General features: G+C 43.0%; 2 protein-coding genes across 9 annotated transcripts in view; one reads left to right on the forward strand and one right to left on the reverse strand.

Annotated features, from left to right (window-relative positions):
- Window positions 1-1,523, reverse strand: part of EAF2 (ELL associated factor 2) — a 14,067-nt gene extending 12,544 nt beyond the window's left edge. Inside the window, exon 1 of one of the 4 annotated variants that reach the window (XM_042784073.1) lies at window positions 1,434-1,523. Coding sequence is in view for 2 of the 4 variants with exons in the window: in XM_033003441.2 (XP_032859332.1) it covers window positions 1,187-1,307 (121 nt within the window). In the remaining 2 variants the exon portion in view is untranslated. Of the gene's footprint in view, window positions 1-263; window positions 965-1,131; window positions 1,367-1,433 lie in introns of those variants that run through there. The other 3 variants (XM_033003441.2, XM_033003442.2, XM_009972880.3) reach the window with 3 other exon arrangements.
- On the forward strand, window positions 1,502-25,657 carry IQCB1 (IQ motif containing B1). 5 transcript variants are annotated; one of them, XM_033003437.2, is made up of 14 exons: window positions 1,502-1,578; window positions 2,086-2,366; window positions 3,224-3,386; window positions 5,073-5,202; window positions 7,425-7,518; window positions 8,576-8,675; window positions 9,058-9,230; window positions 11,838-11,950; window positions 13,051-13,160; window positions 17,968-18,110; window positions 18,527-18,675; window positions 19,140-19,268; window positions 19,649-19,805; window positions 20,893-21,487. In XM_033003437.2, exons 2-14 carry the CDS (start codon window positions 2,258-2,260, stop codon window positions 21,120-21,122), a joined length of 1,800 nt encoding a protein of 599 aa, XP_032859328.1. In that variant the 5' UTR covers window positions 1,502-1,578; window positions 2,086-2,257; the 3' UTR covers window positions 21,123-21,487. The 5 variants fall into 5 exon arrangements, with proteins under 5 accessions (XP_032859328.1, XP_042640004.1, XP_032859330.1 ...); XM_042784070.1 differs by lacking the exon at window positions 1,502-1,578 and adding an exon at window positions 1,725-1,762; XM_033003439.2 differs by lacking the exon at window positions 1,502-1,578 and adding an exon at window positions 24,050-25,657 and having other exon boundaries at window positions 1,769-2,366; window positions 20,893-21,122.
- The last annotated feature ends 371 nt before the right edge of the window (window positions 25,658-26,028 follow it).

Genomic DNA, 26,028 nt, shown 5'->3' on the forward strand with positions numbered 1-26,028 from the left:
GCCAGTTTCTGTCTCATTTGTTGGAAAGGAAGAGAGATTTCAAAACAGATTTCAGAATAAATCATCAAATTACAGGAGTCAGCGAGAAATCATAAGGGTAGGAGGTACCAGACGTGGTTTTTACTCCTCTTTAAAATTAGGGTAAATTTCAAGTTACAGCGTTTGTTTAAATCCATTTATAGCTTTTGCCCTTTCCCTCCCCTCCCACAGTTGCAGACAATCCTACTAAGTGCTGTTCCATTTGCTCACAGAAAGCACATTACCCATCTCGCTGCACTGCGTGAAAGCATACGGGACATCCTCCAGAGAACGTACGTGAGACTGAATCTTGGGGATCAGTCTATAAATAATGAGACATCAAAACCAGAAGCAGCAGTCCTAAATTACCCGAACTGTAATCCTGAGAGCATTTGTTTCCTAGCTACACTCAGAATCTCTGAGCACACACCTCTCTAGATAGTAATTATGTACTCAGGGAGGGCATACTAGCTTTGTGATTAATACTGCCTTTAACCTTTGATTGCTGAATTGTACTTCTAAAAACTAAGCACGAGGAAAAAGGGCAAAGCCAGAACTTCAGCCCAATTTGGTTTTCAGAGGAACTGCATCGAGACGCTATTCTGGATGCGAAAGGTGTAAAAAATGAAGTTAGTGCCCAGAAAGTAGCGAGGGGCAGCGCGGGGATACCACGGCCATGCACTTCACCAGCCAAACACTTTCAGGAGCTACTGCCAGCAGACCTGCACCACGTCGCTCCCCAGACCCCGCGCCAGCACCCCAGCCGCAGGGCTCCCTGGCGTACCCCCAAAATCCCGGGGTGAAGACGGCCAACTTTCCTCACCTTTCCCGGGCCCTACCTGTGCGTCTAATTGAAATTTCGGCTCCCAGCAGGCTACCGGGACGACCTGCCTACCGAAGAGACAGGCTCCCCCACAGACAGCGCTTCGGTGTCTGCCCAAACCGGGGGAAGAAGGTTTGGGGGGGGGGGGGGGGGGGGGGGGAAGGACCTGAGCCCGGCGACAACGCAAACAAACCCCACGGTAGTTTTGCCACGCTTCATCCTCTCCAAGCGCCCGGCCGCGCCGCGTCCTCCCCTCACACCCGTGCCCGTTCGGGCCTGCTCCGACCCACCCGCAGACTTCAGCCCGCCCCTGGGGGGGGGGGCAACCCCCAGCCCCACGCTCACAGCGGACGGTGTGGAAGGCGCAGCGCGGCTGCTTCTCGAAGCTCTCGCCCAGCTTCAACACCCGCGCCTTCGGGTCGAAAACCGACGGGGCCGCGGCGCTCATCGCGGCGCCCCAGACCATGGCGAGCCCGAGCGGCCGCCGCCGCCGCCACCGAACATCCCCCTCGCACCGCCCGGGCACGCCCACGGGCTGTGGACGCGCCCCCCCCCCTTTCCTCCCCCCACCCCCGGGGTAGGCCCTGCCCACCCGTGCTTCCACCCCGCGGGCCGGCGGAGCCCCTCCCCTTCGAGCGGCGCGTCACGGGCCGCGTGGGCCGGGGGTGGGCGGCGAGGCGGCCCCCGCTGCGGATCGCCACGCGTGGAAGCCGTCGGGGGCGCCAGCCCGCGCGCGGGTATGCAAATGAAACCCGCCTCCTTCAGGGGAGAGCTCTGGTTGGTGGAGAGAGGGCCGCGACCACACGGCTGGCGGGGGAGGGGGGGTGTGTGTGTGGAGGCAGCGGTTGGGTTAGAGGCAGAGAGTTCGGTGTTGTAATTCCCTCTCCCCCCCCCGCTCCCCCTGAAGTGGGGGAGCCCGCGGTGAGAGCTGCGTGGGGGCGGGAAGGGGCTTCCCTCAGGGCGCCCCGTGGGCTCCGCCGCCGCCGGGGTGACTCGGGTGGGAGTGGAGCGCCTCTCCCTCGCCGCCCTGCCGGCGGGCAGCGCCCTCCCGCCGCCCCGCCCCGCCCGCGGCTGAGGGGGCGCGGTGGCGGCCCTCACGGCGGCCCCTCACGCTGCCCGCGCCGTGGGGCCTGTCCGCGGAGCCTCGCGCTGCCGGCAGAGCCGGTCCTGCCGCCCGCGGCCTCGGGAGGCGGCGTGAGGGAGCGTGGATGCGGCTTCCTCTCCATGTTTGTTTCCTTCCTCAGGGGGAGAGCCGCGGCCCCGGGCGCAGGGCGGAGCGGCTCTGTTTCCAGCTGATGGTGCGGGAGCCGGAGGTTTGGTGGGAATAGTGGCTGAAGGACCCCACGTCCGCACCGAAACAATTAAGAAGGAAAAGAGGCTTGAATCGGTGGTGTTGCAGGCCTCTCGCTGTTTCCTATGGCCAGCACGGGGCTGGCCGCTGCAGACCCCCGGGTACTGGCCTTAGCTGCTCAGGTCACTGAGAGCAGAGAACAGGACATCCCCCTGCTACTTCTGAAGTTAAAGGGTAATTAATCCCGTTTCTAAAATGAAAGGATGAGGTAGCGATGTATGGACAGCCCTTCTTCCTTCTGCCTCCTCAAACACAGGAGGTTTTTCTGAATATTTCTGGCAGGGCTGGAAACTGCAAGGTTGATAATACGGCTTTTTCTGAGAGTGGTATTGAGTGGCATTTGGCTTGGCAACACTAAGGAGGAGGAGCTGGGGAGGAAATGGAGAGGAAGTCTTTGCTCCCTCTCAGCTGTCACCGTGTTTGTAACACCTCTGCTGATGTGGGCAAGGATCTTGCGCTTGATCAAGTGATTTCTCCCATTGCTTTTGGGTGGAGAGCCACAGTGGTCGTCAGTATTTAATTTTTTAAGTCAACATAGAAATGCAATCACAGCGAGCTCTGGTGTAACACACACACACACCCCCCCCCCGCCCTCCCCGTCTTTCCTTTTGCCACATGGCCACTGTTCATAGAAACGGTAGAAACAAGTTAGGTCCTGTTCTAAATTGGGATGTAATTATAAGGAAGCTATATGTTTCACAGTGGTTGTGGTTTAATCTGGCCTAGGAAATTCATACAAATGGGCTATATCCCAGGTAATGTATATTTTACTACTAAATGTGTAACGAGAAAATGGAAATCTGAGTTTAGCTGTCCTTCCCAATTGTCATATAATCTCACAAATTGATTGTAGCTGTAGGAGTGAAAAATACGGATGAAATATTTTATGCTGTTGTTAGGACTTTTAGAATTACCTTAATCCTGCCTCTGTGTACACATACTCCTCTTATGTTTTGGAAAAGAAAAAAAAAAAATCTTGCACATCAGAATCTTATGCTTCTCTTTATCTCTCTCCTGCTTTCTTCCCACAGAAATTTTAAACAGTGTTTCCTTGGGATGTGAAGCATCCAAAAAAATTAAGCAAGACATATACGATTATGAACTTACTCAGTACTGCCTGCTGGTCCTTAGACAAGACCACTCTCGACTGCGTGGAGGCTGGGCTACAGCTACCCAGCTAGCAGAGCTACTAAGGTAAAAAAAAAAAAAAAAGCTAAGGAGTTTTCTTTCTGGCCTTTCATCTTGCTCTTTTTCTTTTCAAGCTGTAATACATTGGCTCCCATCCAGAACAAGGCTTGTTGTTCAGGAAAGGCCAGGGTTAAAGTGCAGGGAGCAGTCAAGAGCGGAGGGGTCAGGCATAGCCTAATTGGTCCTGTTTAATTCATTCACATTGTGTTTCATTGAGCTGGGTAAACTGGTCGGTGGGAACAGTTTTTGTGTTGGCTTTACCTTTTTTTGTGAACAGTGCTCATCAGTGTCACAGTTTTTACCTAGTCATTGCTAATTTTGAATTGCAGTTATTATAAAAAGTTTGTTTACCTAGATTTCATCTTGCAAAAATCTTCAGCCTGGTTGACTCACAGCCTGGCTTGACTCTACTTGAATATCTATTTAATATATCAATTTTAAATATCTATTTACATTTTAAACATAGCAGAGGACACAGTTCATGCAGACTAGATAGCTTGATGTAGTGATGTTGTGAGAATGGCATTATTAAGTTAAATTCATAGCTGGTAAGTAAGACAACTTTAAACTCAAATCCCCAGTGATCCAATCTCGGTTTTCAATGTCAGGAAAAATAATAAGTTTTAAATTTTCCTCAAGTTGTACTTCATTTTGGCTCAACTAGGGAGCAAAATTCTAAGGCATGAAGCAATTAGGCAACCGTCTCTTATTTATGCCATATCTGCAGTATGAATTTTTAATGCCAGGAATTTCGCTAAGAGATGCAAGATTTATCACCAGAGTTGTGTGATACTTAAATCATCCCCTATAAGCTATTTCAGTTTACAGAGAAAACTGAAATTTATTTTAGCTATAAAAATGTCCTTTTGTAACTAGATGAATCTCAGATTCATGCCTAGAATTTGCTTTCCAAGGGCTTTGGTAAGCAAAGCTTTACGTGTGTGCATTCACAAAAAGCTAACAAAGCCTAGATATGATGTCAGAAAGCAAAATTAATAAAAGTTAGGAAGACTCTTTTGTTGCACTAGTACCAATGTGGAATACAGAACTGAAAAACTTCCCAGCTGTAAAACATGCAGTTTCTTGTAAAAAGCCTTCCAGAAATGACCAACATGTTTGCGGTGAATAAAATGAGAAAACTGAGATCTGAAGAACTGATTTCTAGCCCACATGTATTCCTCAGTTAGAGGAAAGTTTTAGGCAGACTTGCCGAAGATTATGTGGTAAGTATTATTTTTTTAATACATGTTTTTGTTGCTTGATCTGCACCCCCTTCATCATTAGTCTTTCTTTTTCAGGTTTATGTCTAGCTTTCTATTTTGCCTTTTTTTTTTTTTTTTTTTTCCTTTATAACCATCAGAGCCCTTCCCTAGCCTTAACAGATCCTGTGAAGCTAAAGGAGAAAGTGCCATGAATATGTTTTAAACTGAGACATGCTACAATAAGTGGCCAATCTACTCGCAGTCTCTGGCCTGCCAGTGATTCCTCTTTTTTTTGAGGCAGCTACCTTGGAGCCAGTCACAGCACTTAACTGTTGTTCAGTGTTGAATTGTCCCATGCCAGTGAAGCATTTCTTCTCCAGTGACATGACATTCATTCAAAGCTGTTCAAACAGGCCCTTGACTGCTCAGGTTGATATTTTTTTGTTCTTTTTTTTTTTTTTTTTTTTTTTTTTTTTTTTTCCCATTTCAGTCATTGTTGTGTAGGGCTAGAGGTGAAAGAAGATCCTGAAGAATTTTACAAGAAATTTCTTCCTTCAGCTATAGACAACTTGCTGTTTTTGGGAAGACGCTTGCAAGCACGATTTGTCCGAGCAATCAAGGTATTTATATTTCATAGTTAAAAGAGCAGATAACCTCCATAAACTTTCCAAGGTTACATATTGTATAAGTAGGTTATTATTCTAGGGATACTGTATTATGAAAATTTATTTTCCAGAAATTACAATAGTTTTTCTTGTGAGTTGGAGCTTTGAAACTGAAATCTGTCATTGTAGAGGATTCAGTCCATTACATGTGCAAAGCTAGTTTGTTACCACAGGTCTGTTTAGCGAGTTTGGCTATTACTTATTGCAAGTTTTAAAGGTAGGGGAAGGGAAAGCAATAATAAGTAGGATAGAAGAATTAGAGCAGTATGATAGAAAAAAAGTGCCTTACAAAAGGCAGCATCCCAGTCACGGTTAGTGTCTTTTAAACTTTGCATATAATTAGTTCAGTCTTTGTAACAGTTTTGTTCCCATTGCTTTGTTCAGCTTTACAAAAAAGGTCTAAGAAGTCTTAAGATTTTAAATCAGATTTGTTGAAGTTTGTTTTGCCATACAATTTCTGCCACAAAATTGTCAAAAATTTCCAAAAATGCTCACTCTTCTGAACTTGTGCATTGGGAACCCCAAAGGCAGACTTTGTGCATTTGTAGATTTGAACACGGTCTCACGTTTCTCTCCCTCTTTACAGAGAAGGGGTTTGTCCAGCTAGGTTCCTTCATGCTTTTAAAGCATTCTGAGTTCCAGAATCAGAAGGGAAAAAAACGACAAACGAAACCCACAAATAATTTAAATAACCAACCTCATGGATTCTGATAGTTTCTTTTAATATCCCCATTTCCCCGTAGAATCTAATTTCTTGGCTCACTGGCTTCTTGTACTTAGACTTTTCCTATGGAATATTATCATGGACACCACAAACAATCAATTCTCAGAAAGTATCAGTAGAGTAACATACTTTGTGTTAGTTCGGTATTTTAGAAGTGCAGTTAGTGCTTAAGAAGGGAGCTTCCTGAATGACATCCCAGGAGACTCAAGTCTTATCCGCAATATGTAATTTCCCCCACACTTTCTTATTATGTCTCAGCCTACATGCTACTTGAGTCATGCTTGTGGGCAAAGATTTCTTTTGAATGCAAATGCAGTCTACATTATAATTAGTACTTTGGCTTTTAAACCTCGTGGTCTCAGGGGTGACTGGGCACCCAGACTTGGTGCTTGCTCAGTGGAACTTTGGAAATCCCACTCTACCAGTGGAGATTTGTAGTTTATTCTCCCCTCATTTGCTTTTTGTACCAGTCTTTGAAGTCAAGGGAAGTACTGAAATAGCTTTCAGAAACTGACGTATTGCCAAAGCACAGAACAGATAATATTACAGCTTAACCATTACTGTGATTTTGGATCTCTCATTGTCAGTAAAAAACAAATACAAAGTTAAACTGCGACTGACAGCTAGGACTTACAGCACAGATCTAGGAACAGGATTTCCAGAGTTTCATTTGTGGAGGCTCAGTTAATGCGGGAGATAGCAGCCCAAGTGCTTTATAACAACGTTTGTCAGCAATGTAGTACTATCAAAAGCCCATTTGCTGTCCCACACACCAAGATTTTAGATTTCCAGTGGCCTGTGGCTCCGACATGGAATACAGACTCTATACTGTGCAACTGTATGTGCATTCACATGTTAAAACCTAGGTTCTTCCTGGTCATTTTTTCCAGTCCAGTGTTATCACAGGCAAGCACATAACACAGTCTGTTTGGCAAACTGATCAAACTTCAGCTTAATCGTGCTTTGGTGATTGCTCCCAGACCTCCATGTAGGAGGTGCTTCTGAAGCCTCACCATGCCAGTTTTTAGGAACCTTTTTCATTTTAACTGTATCCTTGGCTATTTTGTACCCTTTTTTCCCTGTGCTTTAATCTTAATAATGTATTTACTGCTTTGTGCATTGAATCTATGATGCATTTGTACTGAGCCATTATTTGTCTTCTTAGACCTCCTATGCTATCAAATTTTTAAGGAGTAAACAAGTCTTATCTCTCCCTGTTACGATTTTTTCAGGAATGGATGATTTTTTTTTAGTATGTTTAGATTTTCTTGACTGATCTCTGGCCTTGAAGGACTGGCAAGTTATTTTTTTTGACTGGGTCCTACAGTTTCACCAACCTCATCCAGGAATTTAATGGAGTTTTGGTCTCCCAATTCCTGAAGCATACAAACCTTCCCACTGTACCAAGCTGAAGTCCTCAGTGAAGATACGTACACCTACTTTTCTTGTTTAGGATGAAGAAAAACAAGATTTTTTACGCTGGTTCCAAACAGTAACTGATGCCATCTGCTGGCTGTTCGGTGGACATATTCAACTGGCAGCGTGCGGTAAGGGAAAAGTAAACCCATAAAACACCTGAAAATGTATTTATGGCAACTACAGGTATCAAGAACCACTCTTAAACTAATCTCCACCTGGTTTTCTAAATTGGAGTAAGTGTTAAATCAATCTCTTAAAGTAGTCCACTCAACAGAAACAGCAATACCTAAAATGGAAAAGATCCACTAATGGGAAATCTTCGAGTTCCCCTTCTAGTCTTTCAGATACAAACATTTGAAGTTTTCCTGTAATTTCCCTTTCTAATTCTATACCTTTAAAAAATCAGCTTTTTCTTCTGATAAGATACAGTTGTTCTTCTTACCTGCGTGTGATTAACGTATGCAGAAATTTGACCAGAATATATTGCTGGCCCTGAAAAGTGGATAGACTTGAAAACAGGTTTCTGAAGTTTTTGTCGTGCCAGGAAATTCTACAAATATCTAAAAAACTTGACTATACACTTCTGACCCAAATAAGCTTTCAATTAAACCAGTGTTAATCACATAGATTTTAAAAAGCCAGATTTGCTTTTGTTTCTAATATAGAACAAAAACCTGAGGATCATAAGATGTGTAACTAAAAAGAGACACAGCCAGAGAAATTATTAAATGTTTAGACACTGTTACAGTGGAATAAAAAAGGTGGTGCTTTAATGATATCAGTAGACTTGTGTTAAATAAACTTGATGTAACAAACTGTCAAGGTTGAAGTCCTTATCTTTTCCGGATATTGTTGACCCAGTGATTATTCAGCTGTCATAATCAGACACTGGTACTAGTGTAACATAAAAGATTTTAAAGCTTTTATTCCATTGCAACATCAGTGCCTGAGGGATATCCAAAGGCAGAAAAATCAGGGCTCAACATGTTTTTTGGATGTTGAAGTAGTTTACTTATTCCAGTAATTTTCAGTGTAAAATTTATGAGAGAGGGAGTTTGTTCCAGAAACAGTATCTGGTTTTACTTGCTATGGCTTGTGTTCCATAATGAAGTTTATTTGTTTTACGGTATTTTCAAGTCTGGTTCTGATTGCATTTCTTTTTTGCTTGTTTTTGTTTTTTTGCAGTACTGCAAAATGATCACTTTCTGCAGTTGCTAATAACAGATGATGTTGAAACAGCAATTATAACGATGTCTGTTTTACACAATACTGTGAGGGTCAATAGGTTAGTTGGGTTTTTTTGCAATATCATTGATTTTTCTGCATGTTAAATTTAAAACTTGGTTCATTATTGCTTGGTAAAATAGAACTTCTTCATATACAAGAATTGTTGTGGGTTTCTTTTTCCTACCGTTTGTTGTAGAAATAAAAAAAAATCAGCTATTTTCTTTATCTTGTTAAATTGAGGGAATGGGAACCAGTTGATTGAAACAGTAGTGCTGCCTGGATCAGATTGCTGGTCCAGGTAGCTGGGTATGTTGGTGTGCTGAATGCATGACATATCTAAAAATAAGTCACTGTTAAAAAGCTCATAGTTTGCAATTAACACTTCAATTCTGTGTTGTATTCCCCTCCTGCCTTCCCCCCCACCCCTCTTCTTTTTAAAGTTCTGTCTTGCTTCAGGTTGATGAAGAGACCCTTCACGCTATTTTGGATGAACTTGTTTATAAGCTGTCATCTACCACCAATCCTGTCGTAGGAAATGCTGCTACAAAACTGCTACTGTTGGTGGCAAAAGTTTGCAGGCAGCTTGTGAAGTTACTCACAGCTCGCTACAGAGGTTTGTAAACATGCATGGGGCCAATCACTTGGCTTCCTCTTACATTCACTGTAAAAGTACAAAGATGGAGGTTTCCCATCTTGATTCAATAACTATCCAATACTGATGGAAACTGCAGTGCTGTGTTGTGGGTTTTTTTTCCTTCTCTACTGTTCATTTTCATTGTAGTTTGAGGTGACGTGCCTCTTTCTGTTTCCTAATTTTATTTTCTTCTGTGTATTGAGGACTCCGCATGTGGCAGCTTGTCTCTTAAAGCTGTTTTTTGTCACTTCCAACCTGATGGGATGTACTTCATCCCATCTATGTTACGTTCTGCATCTTTACTCCTGTGCAGGTTGCATATTGAGAGATCCTAGTAGCAGGGTGCCTGTACTGCCACGGTAAGAGCCGTGTGTCAGACATCTGCCAGCGTGCGAAGGCTCACTAGTCCAGAAGCATGAAAATTTTACTTAAAGCCAACTTCTGACCCCGTTACAGGTGTGCTTATCTGATAGGTGCTGTTCTGTTACTGAGGAGCCGACTGTCTTTTGATATCGGAGTGATTGGGATTAACTCTTTCCAAGAATTCATGCAATGAGTTTATCGCTCTGTCCTGATGCCTTTAGATGAGGAGGCTGAGTATGCGTATAATTTGTTTTACGTTATTCATTATTTAACAAGGTCTCCCATTTACTGTTTCTGTCTGTAGCCTAGCAGGTAGCTCCAAGAAACCCCTTTGTCCTCTGTCATGCCCATGGAGACTAAGAAAGCAGCTTTGATGTTTGCCAGGTCTTTTATATTCTGGATGTTATTGATGGTAAAAACTACTTGTGAGCAGCCCCAGTCCTTTGGGGACAAGGACAGTAAGAAGTGGGTGTGCTAGACAAAAGGGTCGATTCTCCTTTTTTACACTTGTGCTGACTACTTATTAGGCAGCACCAGCCAGATAGATTTCTGGACCAGGTGGGCAGTTTTGCCACCCTTTTGTCTACTTTTGGTGTGGAATTAAGTATAATGTGCCTAAAGCTGCTACCTCATTGTGGATACTTACAAAGCTGTTGTGATGGTCTGATTGTCTCAGCTGTAGAATGCTGTCTTGTTTGAAGAGGTACAAGTCTCTATCAAAAGATTATGCTTTATTTTGCTCTGGAATCGCAAAATGCCACAGTTATTTAGAGAGTCTTCATCTCTCTTCTGTACACGTTTCCTGTTTCCACTAAGAAAAAAAATATAATTTTTTCCTCTTTTTTTTTTTTTTTTTTTTGTAAGTTAGAGTCCTTATGTTAGTTTTCACTCAGGCTTTGGAATCCTTTAGATAGTTTGAGGAACAGCAGCAACAAGGAAAGCATTACAGCATTTCCACCATCTGGCCGTCTCATTGAAGTAACTTGGCTTCACAGTGTCTCAGAGCCGCTGCCAGTCTGAGGTACTTCAGCCTAAGCTTTCTGTCAGTAAAGGCAGCCTGCTGGAGGTGAGGACATCACCTGAACCTTACATCTCCAAGACTAGCACGGTCTTTACATCAGGTTTCCAGGAGGGCCTGGCCTTTTTGTCTACCTGGGTTGACACATCTAAGAGGCACACTTGAAGTACTCCCTGACAGTAGCTGAAAGGTGCCTATGGCTGTGTGGTCTGTATGGAAACTGGCAGGTGGTTGTGTCAGACCCACAGGACTTCTGTGAGGGAACTGCCTCGTGTATATGTGCTTTTGCAGAGCTCAGGCAGCTTTAGGGCACCCGCTGACACCATTGGGAGTGCTCAACTGTCATCGTCTTTCCAAAATAGTGTATGTGTGATAGAACAGAGGTGCCACTTCTGTTTGCATGAAAAACTTTGTACTTCATGTCCAGATCCCATAAGTATATGAGTGTTGGAGTTGCTCAGTGTATGGATATGTGTATGGACCATGATTTGAATATGGAATACTTACTTGAATCTGCAGTTCTTGAGGAGGTTATCCAAACACTTCCTGTCCTCCTTCCTTTTCCCTCCAACTCCCTGTGGAACTCTCAAGCTCTGGGATTTGTCTGATACGAAGCTAAAAAGCATGTGTTACTGTCTACTTGTGTCCTCTGCGCAGCACAGGGAGTGTCTGTGTTGTGGGGGGAGCACAAGTGCGCTTTTTAGCTACTGTGAACATAAAAAGCTGTTTTGTCTCAGAGGTTGGATGCACGTGTACTCACAGTTAGATTATGCTATACAGATAAGACATCAAAGAATTCCAGTTATAAATAAAAACACTTTCTTACGGAAAATATGAAAGCAGTGCTAATAAAACCTAGCACTTGCATAGTGCTTTACATCCTTTTAGTACCTTACAATGACTTCCTGATAAGACACTGAAAGTACATTGATAATTTAACTGCCAGTTATGCAGACACAATGGATAGTGACTTGGACTTACAAAATTACAGTCACTGAATAATACTTCTCTGTGATGGTTGGAGCACCAGATATTCATTGATAATATTCTGCACTGAAACCCAAATATGACTGATGGTGTTCTGCTCTAGTGTTCCTTTGCACATAGAATCAGATTTGGTTTTTTGACTTTAAAATTGTTAGTTTGAAATCCTGAAAAGAAAAATTCACCTTAGTGATGTCACATGCTTCTTTTGTCTCTCTTAGGGTTAAAAGGGCTTTTAAGTAAACAGTGGACTGGCAAAGGATTTGACAAGGATCTCAGTCAACTCTTGGACCTTCTGTACTTGGAACAATCCAATGGAAACGGAGAAATGCAGGTGCTGAAGTTTAATAAAGATTTTATATGCGAAATCCTAGTTACATGTGATTTATGTATGTTTAGAATTGATTTACTCTGTCATGGTGGTGATGCTTTTTGAAGTCCGTGTTATTTTTTCACTACATTAATAGATTTAAAATTTTTCTATTTATTATTTTTTCCCCTCTGTAATTTTTGAGGACATCAAGAAATTATCTAGTGATTAAGGTATGAGACTGTGACTTGAGAGATTGATTTTCTGTTGCAGATTCACCATGGATTTGTACACAACTGTAGGGGAAAAAAAATTGTTTTGCTAACTATAAACCAAAAACAACTGTATCTGCTTTTCTCACATCAGTGTTACAAATTTAGATCTCTGAATTCTAGGCAGCATTCACACAGTATTAAGTCATATAGAGAAAATGTTCAGTAAGAGCAACTTCTAGGCTGTGTTCCAAATAAAAGAGATGATGTGTGTTTTATAAACTGCTTAACAAAATTTTACATGCGTGTTTCCCAGAGACGATACTTTAAAGGAAATCAGAGTTATGTTTGTAGAGACCTGCTTTCACCTTCAACAGAGCAGGGTGTTTTGTGTGGGGGTTTGTTTTTGTTTTTTTTTTTTTAATCCATTTAAAAATAGAATTGATTTTTTTTTTTATGTTGCATTTCAGTGACTTCCAATCATACTGCAAATGTGACATTTCTTATGCTGCTAATTCTTCAAACTTGTCTTTCTGTCCTCTGTAGTGTAGGTATTTCGATTGAATCACCATTTGAAATATCAAGTGCTTTAGGTGTTTTAAATACGAATTTCTAGCATTGATTAACGCAGCTAATACATATTTTATGTTTGTTCTGTAGATTAATTTGTTTACCACAGAGAGCACCAATCCAGATGATCAGATTAGCTGCCTTTGGAGCAAATACAGGGTTCATGACAATAACTGTCTTGTAACAGCTTGGGGACTTTAAGGTCTTATAAATACTGAATTTTGATGCATTTGAAAACTGATGGGTTTTGGCCAAATGTTGAGATTGTTCCAAATGTGCAAGCAGTAATAAGTGTTTTTATATGCAGAGAAAATATTCTACCAACTGCTTTATTAATTTCAGAGGCAGCATCAAGCAGCTTGTATAATCCAGGCTGTGTGGAGGGGATTTCAAACAAGGAAAAGGCTGAAAAAACTACCTCAAGCAGTGACTATTTTACAGAGGAGCTTCAGGTAAACAGTATGGCTTTGTAAAAAGCACTAAAGAGAAGTCTCTAGTAAGGTAGGTTTGGTTTTTCTTGGGTCACAGAGTGACAGGAAAAATTTAAGTCATGTAATCCAATGTCCTGTTTGAGGTAGGGCCAGCCTCAAAATGGGATCTGGCTGCTCAGGGCTGTATCCAGTTCTGGAGGTCTCCAAGGATGGAGATCCCACCATCTCACTTGGTCCCTGTCCTGATGCCAAATGGCTTGCCTTGTGGAGAATTCTTTCATTACAGCCAGTGGGAATTCCCTTGTTGCAGCTCTTTACCACTCCCTTTTGTAATTTTTCTGTGAACCTCTAAGAGTTTATCTCTGTCTTCTCTATAACACTTCCTTTAGGTAGTGGAAGACAGAAATTAGATTTCCCTTCCTTTAGGCTAAACAAATCCATCTCATCGCCTGCCCTTGTATTGCAAACGTTCCATAGCCCTAACTGTCTCTGTTTGGACAGTCCCTGTCTCTCCAGAGATTGTCAATATCTGTCTTCTACTGGGAGGCCCAATAGAGTGTTGCCAGTATTCCAGATGTGCCCTCAAGAGTGCCAAGTAAAGTGAAACTATTATCTTCTCTGAACTGCTGCTTCTGCTTTTGCCAGAGAAGGCCACTATGCAACTAGCCCTTGTTACTGCAAGGACACCCTACTGGCATGTGTTCAACTTGTCACTCGGCAGGAACCTCAGGTCCTTTTCACTGGAGCTGCTGTCTGGGTGTAGTCAGTGCCCAACCTGTACTGGTTCATGAGGTTATTTTGTACCAGGTGTAGAACTTCCCATTTGAATTTCATGCAGTTTCTGTTGACCCATTTTCGGTGTTTGTGGAGGTTCTGCTGAATGCCAGTCCTGCCCTGCATGGGAGACTGTGTTGATGGCTTTGATAAAGCCAAAGAAAATGACATCCAGTGCTCTCACCTCATCCACAGAGCCAGTCATCTCATCACAGAAAGCAATCAGGCTGGTCAAACGTGATTTGCTTGTGATAAATCTAAGCTGACTATTCCCATTCACCTTGCTGTCCTTCCTGAAAATATCTTCCCTGAGGATTTGTTCCCATGTCCCAGGGTGTAAGTTTGAGCTGACCAAGAGTTCCTTCATCTTGAAGATGCCTTTTTCCAATCAGCTGTTATTTCTGAAACCTAAAGGTAAAGTAATGCCAATATGGGCTGTATTACTACAGATTCTTTTATCAGAAACATCCAAACAATGTGCTTTTCCAGCAGTACCAAATTGCTGCTTCTGGTGCCAAAAGCTCCAACTGTCCCTTTCCCAGCTGCCAAACTTCTCCATGAAAAAACTTACTTCTGTGTTGCTTTTATATGTTTTGTTTGTAAAAATTTATGGCATACGGAAAACTAAAAGTGTGACACACTGTAGCATGGGATTGCACTAAATAGCACCAGAAGATGGTGTGCTGGTGGTAGAACAGTTGATTCACAGATAACTTGACACAAAATTCCACCATAAATTGAATGTGGAGCTGTCCTGGAGTTTCCAGTCTGCTGTGGTGAAGTGCTGCAGAAACCAGGGCCCATAGTGCTTGCTCAGTATAGTGCTTACAAGACGTCATTCTTCATTAATATTTTAAATCTTTGACTCTCAGAAGTGGAGTCACTTCAGTGACCTAGAAATAGTATCCTCTGACTTGGAGCACCACTGAAGAATGAAGTTATGTAAATAATACTTGTCTTACTTGAAGTAGGATTTGAGCAGTAATGTTAGCACATGTTAGGCTAACTCTTATGAGAAATTTGAGGTGTATTTAACATAGTTTAAGGAATCTAAATCAAGTTCAGACTCCACAGCAGGTTTTTTCAACCTTTTTTTGCACATGTTGCGCATCACCATGTCAAAACTAGATCTTAGAAATCAATTAGTCAAATCACATTGCATTATGATCAAGGTGTTAGAAAACAGACAGTTATGATTTGTTGTCTAGACTGGCATTAAGAAGATATTGGACTAACTAGGGTATAATCTTTAAATTCTGGAAGATTTGCAAGGGCAAGCAATGTGTCTATAGAGAGCTACTAGCCACTCCAGATTTTGAGCTGAAATACCAAGAATGACATCCTTGTCACTCCTTTTTACTCCACCATACACTTTGAGCCAGTATTCCTGTCCTCATTGGGCACCTTGCAAGCCTGCAAGCCAAAATCATAGCCCAGAAAACTTGCATGGGCTAAGACATAACATGGTAAAGCAGAAGGGAAAGGGTGGTGAGTGTGTCAGCAGTCAGCAAGATACTTGACTTTCTTCTGTCTTATTTTCAGTATTGTAAGCATTAGTGTGTGCTTCTTAAGTAGTCCTTGAGTTATTTAAATGGACTTTTGAACGTGTTTGTTTAATATTGAGAGGAATGGAAATGTATTCATATCCGTTCAGTTGTGTGTTCATGGCTCAGTCTGTCCCAATGTACTACCTAAATATAGTAACTGTACAGCTCCAGTGTTGTTTTTTTCAGTCTAGATCAAAGCTGCAGTTAGTGTTATGCTGAAAAATAGTGTTTGGAATACTGTAAGCATGACTTGAGAAAAGCTTTCAAGAGGACTTTTTAATTTTTAACAGCCAGAGTCTGGTTATATTTACAGTTTTATTTTAGAACAAGTGTGGTTAAATACTGCTGAGGTTGAAACTCCAAACTTGGCTCACCTGCAGCTGCAGTAGAAGATCTTAAACTCTGCAAGTTATAAACTTCTGAAACTCTGTGGTTTCAGAAATATCTCCTCAGTGAATATTAAAGTGATCACTCCCTGAAGTTAGTTCAGTTACATACATAATTGTAGAACTGTTAAAATGGCAATGATTTGTATTAATCATGCTGATCTGTGCCATGGACTGCTGAAGGAAGCTTGGATCTTACTCTGTCTCTGTTTTGCTTCTGTTTAGAGGCATTTGCCTGTCACAGTGTGGTCTTGTGCAAAAAAATATGTCTTATTGTTAGGAGGAACAGAGAATGAAGCAAAGCATGTGTTTTGCAGACCACATGGGAAATAATCAGTATCAAAGAAACATTTATGTACCTGACAGACACTATTGGTAGTTTCACAAACGTACATCTGAGAAGTTCATGAAACATTCTTGTAGTTTTCCACCTACTGGGATTGATAAAAATCTATAGGGAAAACTGTTAATAGTTTTATGATGAAAATGTAATCAAAAATCCTGTTTGATCCGGTGACATTGTTCAACTTGGAAGTATATGTGCCAGCCTGGGTTAAAAATGCAAAGATTTACAGCTCAAGTTCACAGAAATGTGTGGGCTGAAAACCTGTAGTTTCCTTGAGACCATTTTGATGTAATCACATATATCTTGATCTGCCTCTGTAGGTAGAGGTGTGGGCACGCTTCAGGTCTGCATTACTGTCATGAAAGGGATATGGTCTCTCAGATCATGGTGGGGGCTGTTTTATCAGTTAAGGCCAGGTCTTTAAATCCATAGCATCTCTTTTACAGAATAGTTTCCATCCCATCTTTCCCTATCCAGTTACGGAAACTGAGGAGAAAGTATGGTTGTTGGAAAAATTACAACTCAATTTATACTAGCAATAGGAAACACAAAGAGTAGTACTGTGAGTCTGAAGGTATGTGACATGCAGCAAAACCAAAATTGCTGGACGTTAGTTCTAGTCTATAGCCTTTTTTTCTCCTTTCTGGCACCCCTTATGGCCGTGCTCTGTTTGTTGTTTCCTAGTGCTTAAGGTGCTCCTTTCACTGTCCCTGGAATAGTGCTAGAGGAGGGCAGAACTCGGGGCTGTGGGCCCAGTGCAGGTACTCCGGTCCTGAGCAGGCAAGTGATTTTACTGCAATAGGAGAACGAGTCACATGATTACCTTGTTATAGGCTGAACTCGTAAAGTCTCAAGCATTAAGCTGATGATGAGGTCAGGTCCATTGGGATGAGAAGGGGTAGTGAAGGGAAGGGAGCCCTAGCTGACAGCTCCTCATGTTTTGCTGAGGCTATGTCCAAGTGGTCTCGGTATTTATTTGTATCTATACATCAGTATATTTAGTATTAGTATATTAGTCTCTGTATGAGTAAGTTAATGTATATATAATTGATATACAGGCTACTAATAGCTTAAACACTCCAGGGCCAGTTACAGAGTTTTCATTTCTCTCATCTGCAAAATATCTGCTGGGGCTTTTCCAATGACAAGCACAGTGGGACATCATCGTAACATCAGATGACAACAATTAGTACAGATCAGGAAGAATTTGCAGGAAAATTCCTTCCTAGTGTTCTATTAACAAAGTGGATGGGGAAAATGTGTTAGTCTGTATTACCTGGAGAAAAAAAAAATCCCTCCAAATTTAAGAAGTGAGCCTTAAGAGCTAACACTCTGATCTACTCTTGCAGTCAGTACGAAAATAATAGTATGTATTATGGAATGCAGGTGCTATGCATGCTGATGGATGCACTGGAAAAGGTGCATACTGGAGCAGGGGGATAATGTTGCTTTACCTCTTCCCAGAAGATGGAACCAGAAGTGTTGTTCTAGTTCAGGGTCCTTAGAACTTTATCCTAAGTAAAAATATGTCCTTCGATTTGATACCAGATTGAGTGACTGTCTCAGAATTTTTCATGGCTATAGATAGTGTGGTAATTTGTTAGCTTGCAGGTGATTTCTTGTTGCTTGATGTGGTCCTGCAACCAACAGCTGGGATGGCAGATTATTTTGTGGATTTCCTCCCTTGATGGTGGACCATTTAACACAAAAGAAAGAGAGGTACTTTTAAGAAATGTACAACTTAAACTAATTGTTAATGTATTTGTGTATTGCAGAGCTAAACGGGAACAGGAGCTGCAGCATTTAAAAAAACAGAAGGAAGATGAGGCTCTAAAACTGCAAATGCAACTTCAGAGACAGAGGGCCATGAGACTCTTCCATGAACAACAGCTGGCCTTACTGGAAACAATCCATGCCAGTATGATTTATATTAAACTATGTCAGAAGATTAAACTGTCTGGGTCTCCTTAAGAACAGTTTCCCCAAGTATATTTCCTAATGTTGCATGTCTGTTTGCGCTGTAGTCTTAGTGTTTGTTCTCCTGACCCAATTATCTGACAGAGAATATGCTAATTCTACAGGGGCTCAGTAACTACTGATCAAGAGCTGCTTCAAAATGGTGCAGGAGAAAGGGAGTTTTCTTGTGTTACAAAGCACCATTGCAGCTATGGGTCTCTGAGACATGGCCCACAGCTAGTGAACCTGGGATGAAGAAGGGTTTTAAACTGATAGCACCCAAGCTTTTTTGGTACTATCTTGTTTGAGGATAAGAATGTTAATTGTTAAGAAATCCCAACCCACAGTCTTATAACTGGATTTTTGTTACATTTGTAGGTCAGGTAAATAAGTACATGGAGGATATGGAGGGGAAATCAGCATTAACTATCCAGAGATTCTGGCGAGGATATAGAGCAAGAAGAAGTTTTCATCAACAGAGACAATCTCTTAAGGAGTATAAAGCAGCTGTCATCCTTCAGAGAGCTGTAAGTGTATATACTTTGTTCTAACATTAGATAGAACTGAGTGGACTATTGCGATGCCTCAAAAAGCTCTGTTTATTCTCTTACTGTCAATGTGGCCATAATTTATTTAAAAATTATTCAGAGGATGATACTCTAGAGCCAGAAGTTGCTTAGACAGGTTAGACCTTGCGTAGGTTACAAAGCCTAATACAGTCTTTTAGTAAAATATAAAACCTGCCACTTTGAAACCTAGGGTTGGAATTTCACCATACTACAAATGAGTCAGTAATTTATTATGAGTGTTCTTACTTACTCTTTAGTATTCATGCTGACCATCGTGTGTTGTCTTTTCAGCATCATAGCTAAATTTATGCTTTAACAGATGCAGTACTGAAACATTTTTCTTTCACTGATTGATTATAAACAAAGCAAGAAGACAAACTTCCTGCCCGTGATTGTCATATTCTCATATGTTCTTTACAAAGGCTTGTAAATTCTTGGAAAAACGAAGAAGGAGGAGACCTCTCTCTCCTTGGAAAGATCCCAAGGGACTGACTGATGAGCAGAGACTAGCTTTGCAGCAGAAGGTGGATGACTACATCAAATTGCATCCGGTCTGTTTCTTAGTCATTTCATAATTTGCATTAATGATGCAACATAAAATACTGTAGGGATGAAATATATTCAGCTTCATAAATTCTGATCAAGATAATCCATGTGAGGTATGCGTATACTAACCCTGCTTGTTTGACAGCAAGGCAGTAGGATATTGGGGATTTTAACCATTAATCTAATAAAAAGGATCAAAGCAAACTGTAAATGGAAAATTTATATACTTGATGATGAATAGTGTTGGAGAGAGCTGCAGAGGAAGCAAAATTATTAAGTTAACAATTAAGAACAGTATTTGCATTCCTTGTTTAGACATTATTCTGCTCCCAAAAGATTTAAAATAACCAGTTCCAAATGATAATAAACTGTTATTTTCCTCCAGGCTTCCCAAATGTCAGAAGAAATGAGTAAAGAATTACATATGCAGGCCCAGGAAAAGCTGGCACAGTTCCTGTTGAGGAGCAGACTGGATCAGAGAGCAGCGCGGCGGAGAGAGACGTTACTGGCTCAGGTCAACACCGATGTGGAGCTGCTAATGAGTATGTGACTGCTCTGGTCATAGTTTTGATTACCATTTCGATTAAACTCACTTAGAGAGAAAATTAGAGGGAACAGTGCTAAAGCCTCCTTTCAAAACTGAAGTATCTTTCTTCCTTTGCTCTGTGCCTTATCTTGAGATTCAGGCTTTGTTAGAGTTTATCCAGGTAACTATAGGTTAAGTATATACGCTGGCTTTTCAAGGAGCGGCTGATTCTTCTGCTATAAGTCTCTGATATGTTCACAAGAAAAGCAATGGCCCTGTAAAAGGCATCAAAATTTCTAAGAAGGGGACCTCACAAAACCTATTCCTCTACATTTGTTTTACTTTGTTCTGTTTTCTTGTGCTGTAAGCAAGCTGCTGGTTGAAGTGTTGTCACCTCTTCCAGATAAAAAGGGAAATTTTTGAGCTATGAATTCTGAGTCATGTTTGCATTTTCTCTGGCCTGGCTTTATTTGAAATGGAATTCCCTATTGTGCTATCTGAATTCCAAACAAGTAGCCTGGAGTGAAAGAGGGAGAGTAGCAAACTGCAGCCACCAGAGAGCACCCAAGCCGGACAAAATTCAGCAAGTTACTGGATTCCATTATTTAGTCTGTCACGTGCTGTGTCACTTCAGCTCATCGCTCCCTGAGCAGGCAAATCATCAACACACTCTTACACCGTGCGGAGTGCCCCCCCCCGGCCGGGAATACGCAGTGCTGCTGCGCCAGCGCGGTGGGAACGCTCCACTGATGTCACCCTGCACCGGGTGCGCCGATCCAGCAGTAGCGACCGGGAGCTGCTCTTTCTCTTAGGTCATAGTTTCAGAAGTCATTTTGGTGGATGCCACCACTGCACCTGAATGAAGTAGTCCTGCTTTCACTGCTTCTTCTCCCTCCCCCATTATGTATTTATTTTTTCAGATTAGCCTTAATTTGGATCTCTAATCAGGCTTATCATGCAGCCATAAAATTGTAATGCCGGCATGGGGAAAGGAGTGACCTCGGACAGTGGAAAGTGGGAGGGTAGTGCTCTTTCTTTTTTTGTTTGAAATACTTGTAAAACCGCAAACAAAACACAGAAAACTCTTCTCCATGTTCTTACAGATGCTCCAGGGTTAGCAGAGACCACGGAAAAAGATCTTGATGTCTTTATGAGTCGATCAATCCCTGTCGCCACTAAGGCAAGACAATCCCACAACACTATGCTGAAATACACTCGCTGGCCATGGTGGAAGAAGCTTGGAGATGAGTTCATGGAGGATGATGTCATTCCCGATGATGCCCTAAATGCAGAACTGGGAACTCTATTTATTGGTGGAAGGAAATCTGTTTAGGTAATGGGCAGAAGAATTTCTTACTCAAGCAGACTCATACCTTGCACTATGCATTCACTTGCATGTGTTTTTAAGGAAGGAAAACACTTGAATTGTAAGACAAAGCACTGAAAAAGACCAAAGCTTTATTTTAGTGCATTTTACATATCTTATTAAGAATCTCTTCCTGTACATCAACAGTTAAATCCTATTGATTGAGCTGTTGGAAATAGGATTTAAAAATTGTAGTTGTTTGTAAATGAGGATATTTTGTCATTTGTATCACTTTAAAAGTAAGTTCATGACCTTTGGCTTTTCAGTTCTTATTCACACTCTGGTGTGTAAAGAATCACACCATAGTAAAAGCCTGGCTGTTTATAGCAAAACATTTTATCAGATGATGTGCTTTGAGATAAAGCTGGGTTCAGAACAAACAGACACCAGTAAGAAGTCAGGCAAGCACTGGGCAGGCTGGGTGCTTACAGCAGGGTAGAACATCTAACTCCAGTTAGCACAGGCAAAGCTTGGCCTGAGGAACCTCCACCAGGCTCTTGATAGCAACAAGGGAAAAAGCAAGGGGGGGGAAAAAATGCTGTGTTATTATATGTGTTTTCCTTTAAAAGCATGCAGTTCTTTCCACAGCCAATGCACACTGTACTGTAACATGGGTGCAATGCAAACTGTTCTGTGGGATTGGAGCCTCAGTGTGACCATCTGGACTGTCAGCCCTGTCTTCTTAAACCATGCAGATGCTGTTTAATCCAGAAGGGTCTCCAGCACAGGACCTCTGCAGTCACTGTGACCCAGTACACAGTCAAAACCTACAGTCAAGGGCTGAAGGCTGCTGCTTACTGATGCGCTCAGAAACAAGGATTGCTCAAGGCTGCAGCTAGTGCTGTAGGTGCCTGCGCTATTTTTTAGGTGAGAGGCCCCAAGTCGAAAGAATTAGATCTTACCTTACTGCAGAGGAGGAACAAGTGCAGTGATTTCTGCCCATTGTATGTGGGCAGCAACACTGGTTCAGCATGTTTGTTTTACATTTTCTCTAGGAGGTTTTGAGTTTTAATTTTAGCGGAGATGAATGGAAAACAAATAAATAGAAATAGTGGGCAGAAGCCCAAACCCATTCAGATGCAGCTGATACATTGAAATTAATAACTGGACAGCTGCCAAGAGAAAGAGCTGTGCTCTGTTAATTTTTTTAACAGAGCTGTGATTTGGAAGGCACTGAATTGGCTCTCAGTTCCTTTCCTGGAGAGTTAACTGGTGGAACAATCCATTAAGTATTTGCCAGGGCACTTGCATGTGTTTGCTGAGTTACATACCGATCTGCACAGCTCTGCTGTTAGTTTGAGGCCGTGCCCATAGCAAGACAGGTGCCCTACAACCACCAGAGCGGAGGGGCTGGGGGGCTGTCACTGAGCACCCAGGGGGTGGAAGCAAACCCCAGCAGCTGCCGAGCTCTGGCGCTGGAAGAAGCCCAGCGTCTCTGGATGGTCTGCAGCAAACCAGCTGTTCCCTCACAAATATGTGAGCTCTCTGAATGCATCATGGTCCCCTCTGCCACGCAGCCACTGACCCACACTATTTTGAGACAGCAGCCTCTGCTGTTATGTTTATTCTTAATCACCCGCATTAACACAGCTCTTTAACACAGGGGAATGTTCACAGAGGTGCTTTGCTTAATGTGTTCTCTGTATAGAGATGAGCCCCCCTGGCCAGTGTTAAAATACCAAGTGTGTTCTAGAGCCATCTTACCAAAAAGCCATTTATTGTAATGGCCTCTGCCACTCAATGCCGTTGGAGTGGATATTGAACACCCGCTTTGGAATCTGCAATCTGCTGGGTAATGGGGGTTTTTAAGTGAACAGAGAGTCTGGTGTAAGGTGTGGTCTTGCTGGAGGAATTCAAGTTGCTGGGTCATTTACTGTCAGCCCAGCAGTGCAAATTCCCCCATGCCACCACTGCCCTGATAAATAAAAATGCCTCTTCTTACTTTGTGCTTCTCACCAGGAGATCTTGCTCATCTCCATTTTACAGACCAGGGAAACTGAGGCAAGAGCCATGAGGGAACGTGCATGCGGCCATATATAACTGGATAACCTGTCACTTGTTCCTGTTGCTGTCTCAGGCAGAGCAGGCCAGAAAAGAGCCACAGCAGCATGCCAGGGCGGAGCTGGGAGATGCTCGATGTCAGTCGCTGTGGCCAGCTTGGAGCCTGGGCCCAGCAAAAGAGACCCCTGAGCTCCCCAGCTGCCCCCCTTTGCTCATGGGTGGGAGGGATTTGGTATGGCTTGGCTCATCCTCTTTTCAGGTCCTGTTGCTGGGCGTTTATTTCACTGCAGCTCCTTTGGGGATAAAATACTCCTGCCTGAATAGTGGGAACAGATTTAGACAGCTGAACAGAACTCACCTCCAGCCTGCTACCAGGTGAACAGCCTTGTCTGGGTTGTACAATCATCCCAAAAAAGGCTGTAGGAGAGGCCGTGAACTGAGATGGGTCCAGTCCTGCTCCTGCTTGTCTGCTTGCCACAGCCCACAGACATGCCCAGAAAGCTGGGAGCTGTTACTCGGGCATAAATGTGCCGCACAGGTGGTGCAGCCAGGTAGGACAAGGGGCAGAATTTGGTCATGCCCAGCAGGTCTGGGCTGGGCCACTGCAGATAGCAAGTGGGCTATCTGCAGCCTGGAGACAGACCCCCTTCACCCCAGAGGAAGCGTGGGGGTGCCCTCCCCTGCCGGTGGAGTGCCAAACCTGGGGGGGCGTGCTCTGATGTGAGGAGGGGCCGAGGTGAAGCCAGAGCAGCAAAGGCAGAGGCACTCGGGTCATTAAATATTGATGCCACCTAAGCTGGCCTGTGGGGGCGATTTAGCTGAATTGCAGGTTTCTGTTGCTGTGATAAATTGGACCGATTTGTCATGTGGTTTTGTTTCTTCCCTCCCTTAAGTAAAGCTATATGGGAGCGTTATTGCTACAGCTTCAGCAGCAGCAAACAATCTGGAAAATAAAATCCTCGGATGGATATGGATAAAGAAAGAAGGGATCATGACTGTTCTTCTGCCGAAGGTGCCACCAGAGTCATGGAGCAGGAAGAAGGCAGCAAAAGGAACAAAAAGAAAAAAAAAATATCACTCAGCCCTTTCAGAGCCAGAGACAAAGCAGTGTCCTCTGCTGGCTCCTGCAATTGAGGAAAATTCCTATTTATGCAGACAGATACTTCTTTTTTCCAGCTTTAGCTGTAACTGGACTCTGAAACAACAGGATGCTGATCTCCAGCAGACACAGGCGTGCGTGCGCTTGAGACTATGCTGCGAAGTCCAAGGGCATCTCCTGCCCTTTCAGACTGGCTGTAACAGGAGCTCTGAGCTGAGGACAGGAGATAACCCTGATGCTATTTCACCTCTTGCCTCTGAGTCTTCTACTGCTGATTTCCATGGGAGCAGAATCTGGTACAAACATCTGCCCTCCATTGCAGAGTATCACGTACATCAAGTACAAGGAGAAATGAAAGCTTTCTCCAAGCAGCGGAATGGGGGCTATTTATAAATTAGCATGCATCAGAAAAGGAGGCAGCTCTTTGCAGGGGTGTCCTGGCTGCCAATCAGGCCTAAACCACAACAAGGGGGAGCTGCAAAGATCATCGCAATAAGTCTCCAAGTTCTTATCATCCTCTATAGCACAGTAACACTGGGTCATCCTCCAGGCATCCTTGTATACGGTGAAAAACTCTGTAATAAAGAGATTGTTTACTGAATGAGCAATATACAGGCCCAGATTTACCAGGGGCAACTAAAGGACGGGTGTGTCACGTCCCCTCTCCCCTGCCCCCCCAAAAGCAAGGCTGGCTTTGCTCGGGCTGCTGCCTTCGGCCAGGGGGGCAAAGGCTGGTGGGTGAGGAGCAAGGTTGGGACACGGCTGCTCTGGCAATTTTTCCCAGCTGTGCCAGCGAACTCCTCTGTGACCTTGAACACATTTTGTCTCTGCGTCTGTCTTCTCTCTCAGATGAAGTTTACCGAGGAGGTTTCATATGTTGGATTGTAATTTAAGAGTCTTCAGTGAAGGATGCTGTGTGAGCCCAGTGCCGCTGAAATCCTAAGGTGAAATGGGAGTTTGACAGACCACAGAATGAAAAAACATGTATAATCAGGTGTTGAACACACATAAAGGGTTCAGGGTTGCCATGCCATTGATTTCTCTCTGAGTTCAGCTTTTCTCTTCAGAATTTAGTTCTTCTCTACTTAATTACATCATCAAACAGAAACAATGTCTTTACATCTGCTTGATCACTTAATGAAACCCATGAAAGTGAGCAATTCTGATCAGGGAAACTTCATTTAACAAGTCTTACCAATCCAGAACCTGCCTGTTTGGAATGAGATGAACATACACACATACAAGATGGATAATAAGATGCAGCTCAATCTAGCATTACATGATAGAGCCAGTGAACTGTGACACTTAATCCTAGAAACAATGAAAGCAACCATCAAGTTTGCCAAGTCCTTACTGTCTGAAAGGGAAGAGGCGTTCAAGCTGGCACTGCTACCCCTAAAATGAATGGCAAGTGAGAATAAAATAGTTGCAAATGCAGGATACAACTCCTTTCTGTGCTCGGGAATGGGGAAAACCAGAGGCATTACCATTGCCTTGGCTTCATTCTCTGAGCAGTTCCGCTGGCTCCAGCGAGGCTGCCCGTCGGGTGCAAAAGACTGTGAAGGCTGGGATAGGAAGATGGTCACGAAAGTCACCAGAGCCATGCCTGCTTTAGGACAAAAGAGGGTGCAGTCTGTGACCAGATATTGGGGACTTCCGCGGCGGTCAGTCTAAAGAAAAGCTACCAGATATGGAAAATGCGGGATCCCAAGCACCTCAAGGGGAAGCCGGGCGCCAATCCAAGCCCAGCTCGGGAGCTGCAGGACACGCCAA

Source organism: Tyto alba, unplaced genomic scaffold, assembly GCF_018691265.1.
Source record: "Tyto alba isolate M040663 unplaced genomic scaffold, T.alba_DEE_v4.0 Super-Scaffold_7, whole genome shotgun sequence".
Taxonomy (NCBI): domain Eukaryota; kingdom Metazoa; phylum Chordata; class Aves; order Strigiformes; family Tytonidae; genus Tyto; species Tyto alba.

Coding starts and splice junctions, on each gene's coding strand:
- IQCB1 (XM_033003437.2), top strand. CDS start 2,258: ATGGCCAGCACGGGGCTGGCCGCTGCAGACCCCCGGGTACTGGCCTTA. Junction 8,676..9,057: donor AATACTGTGAGGGTCAATAG/GTTAGTTGGGTT, acceptor TTCTTTTTAAAG/TTCTGTCTTGCTTCAGGTTG. Junction 18,676..19,139: donor CTGTCATCCTTCAGAGAGCT/GTAAGTGTATAT, acceptor TTCTTTACAAAG/GCTTGTAAATTCTTGGAAAA.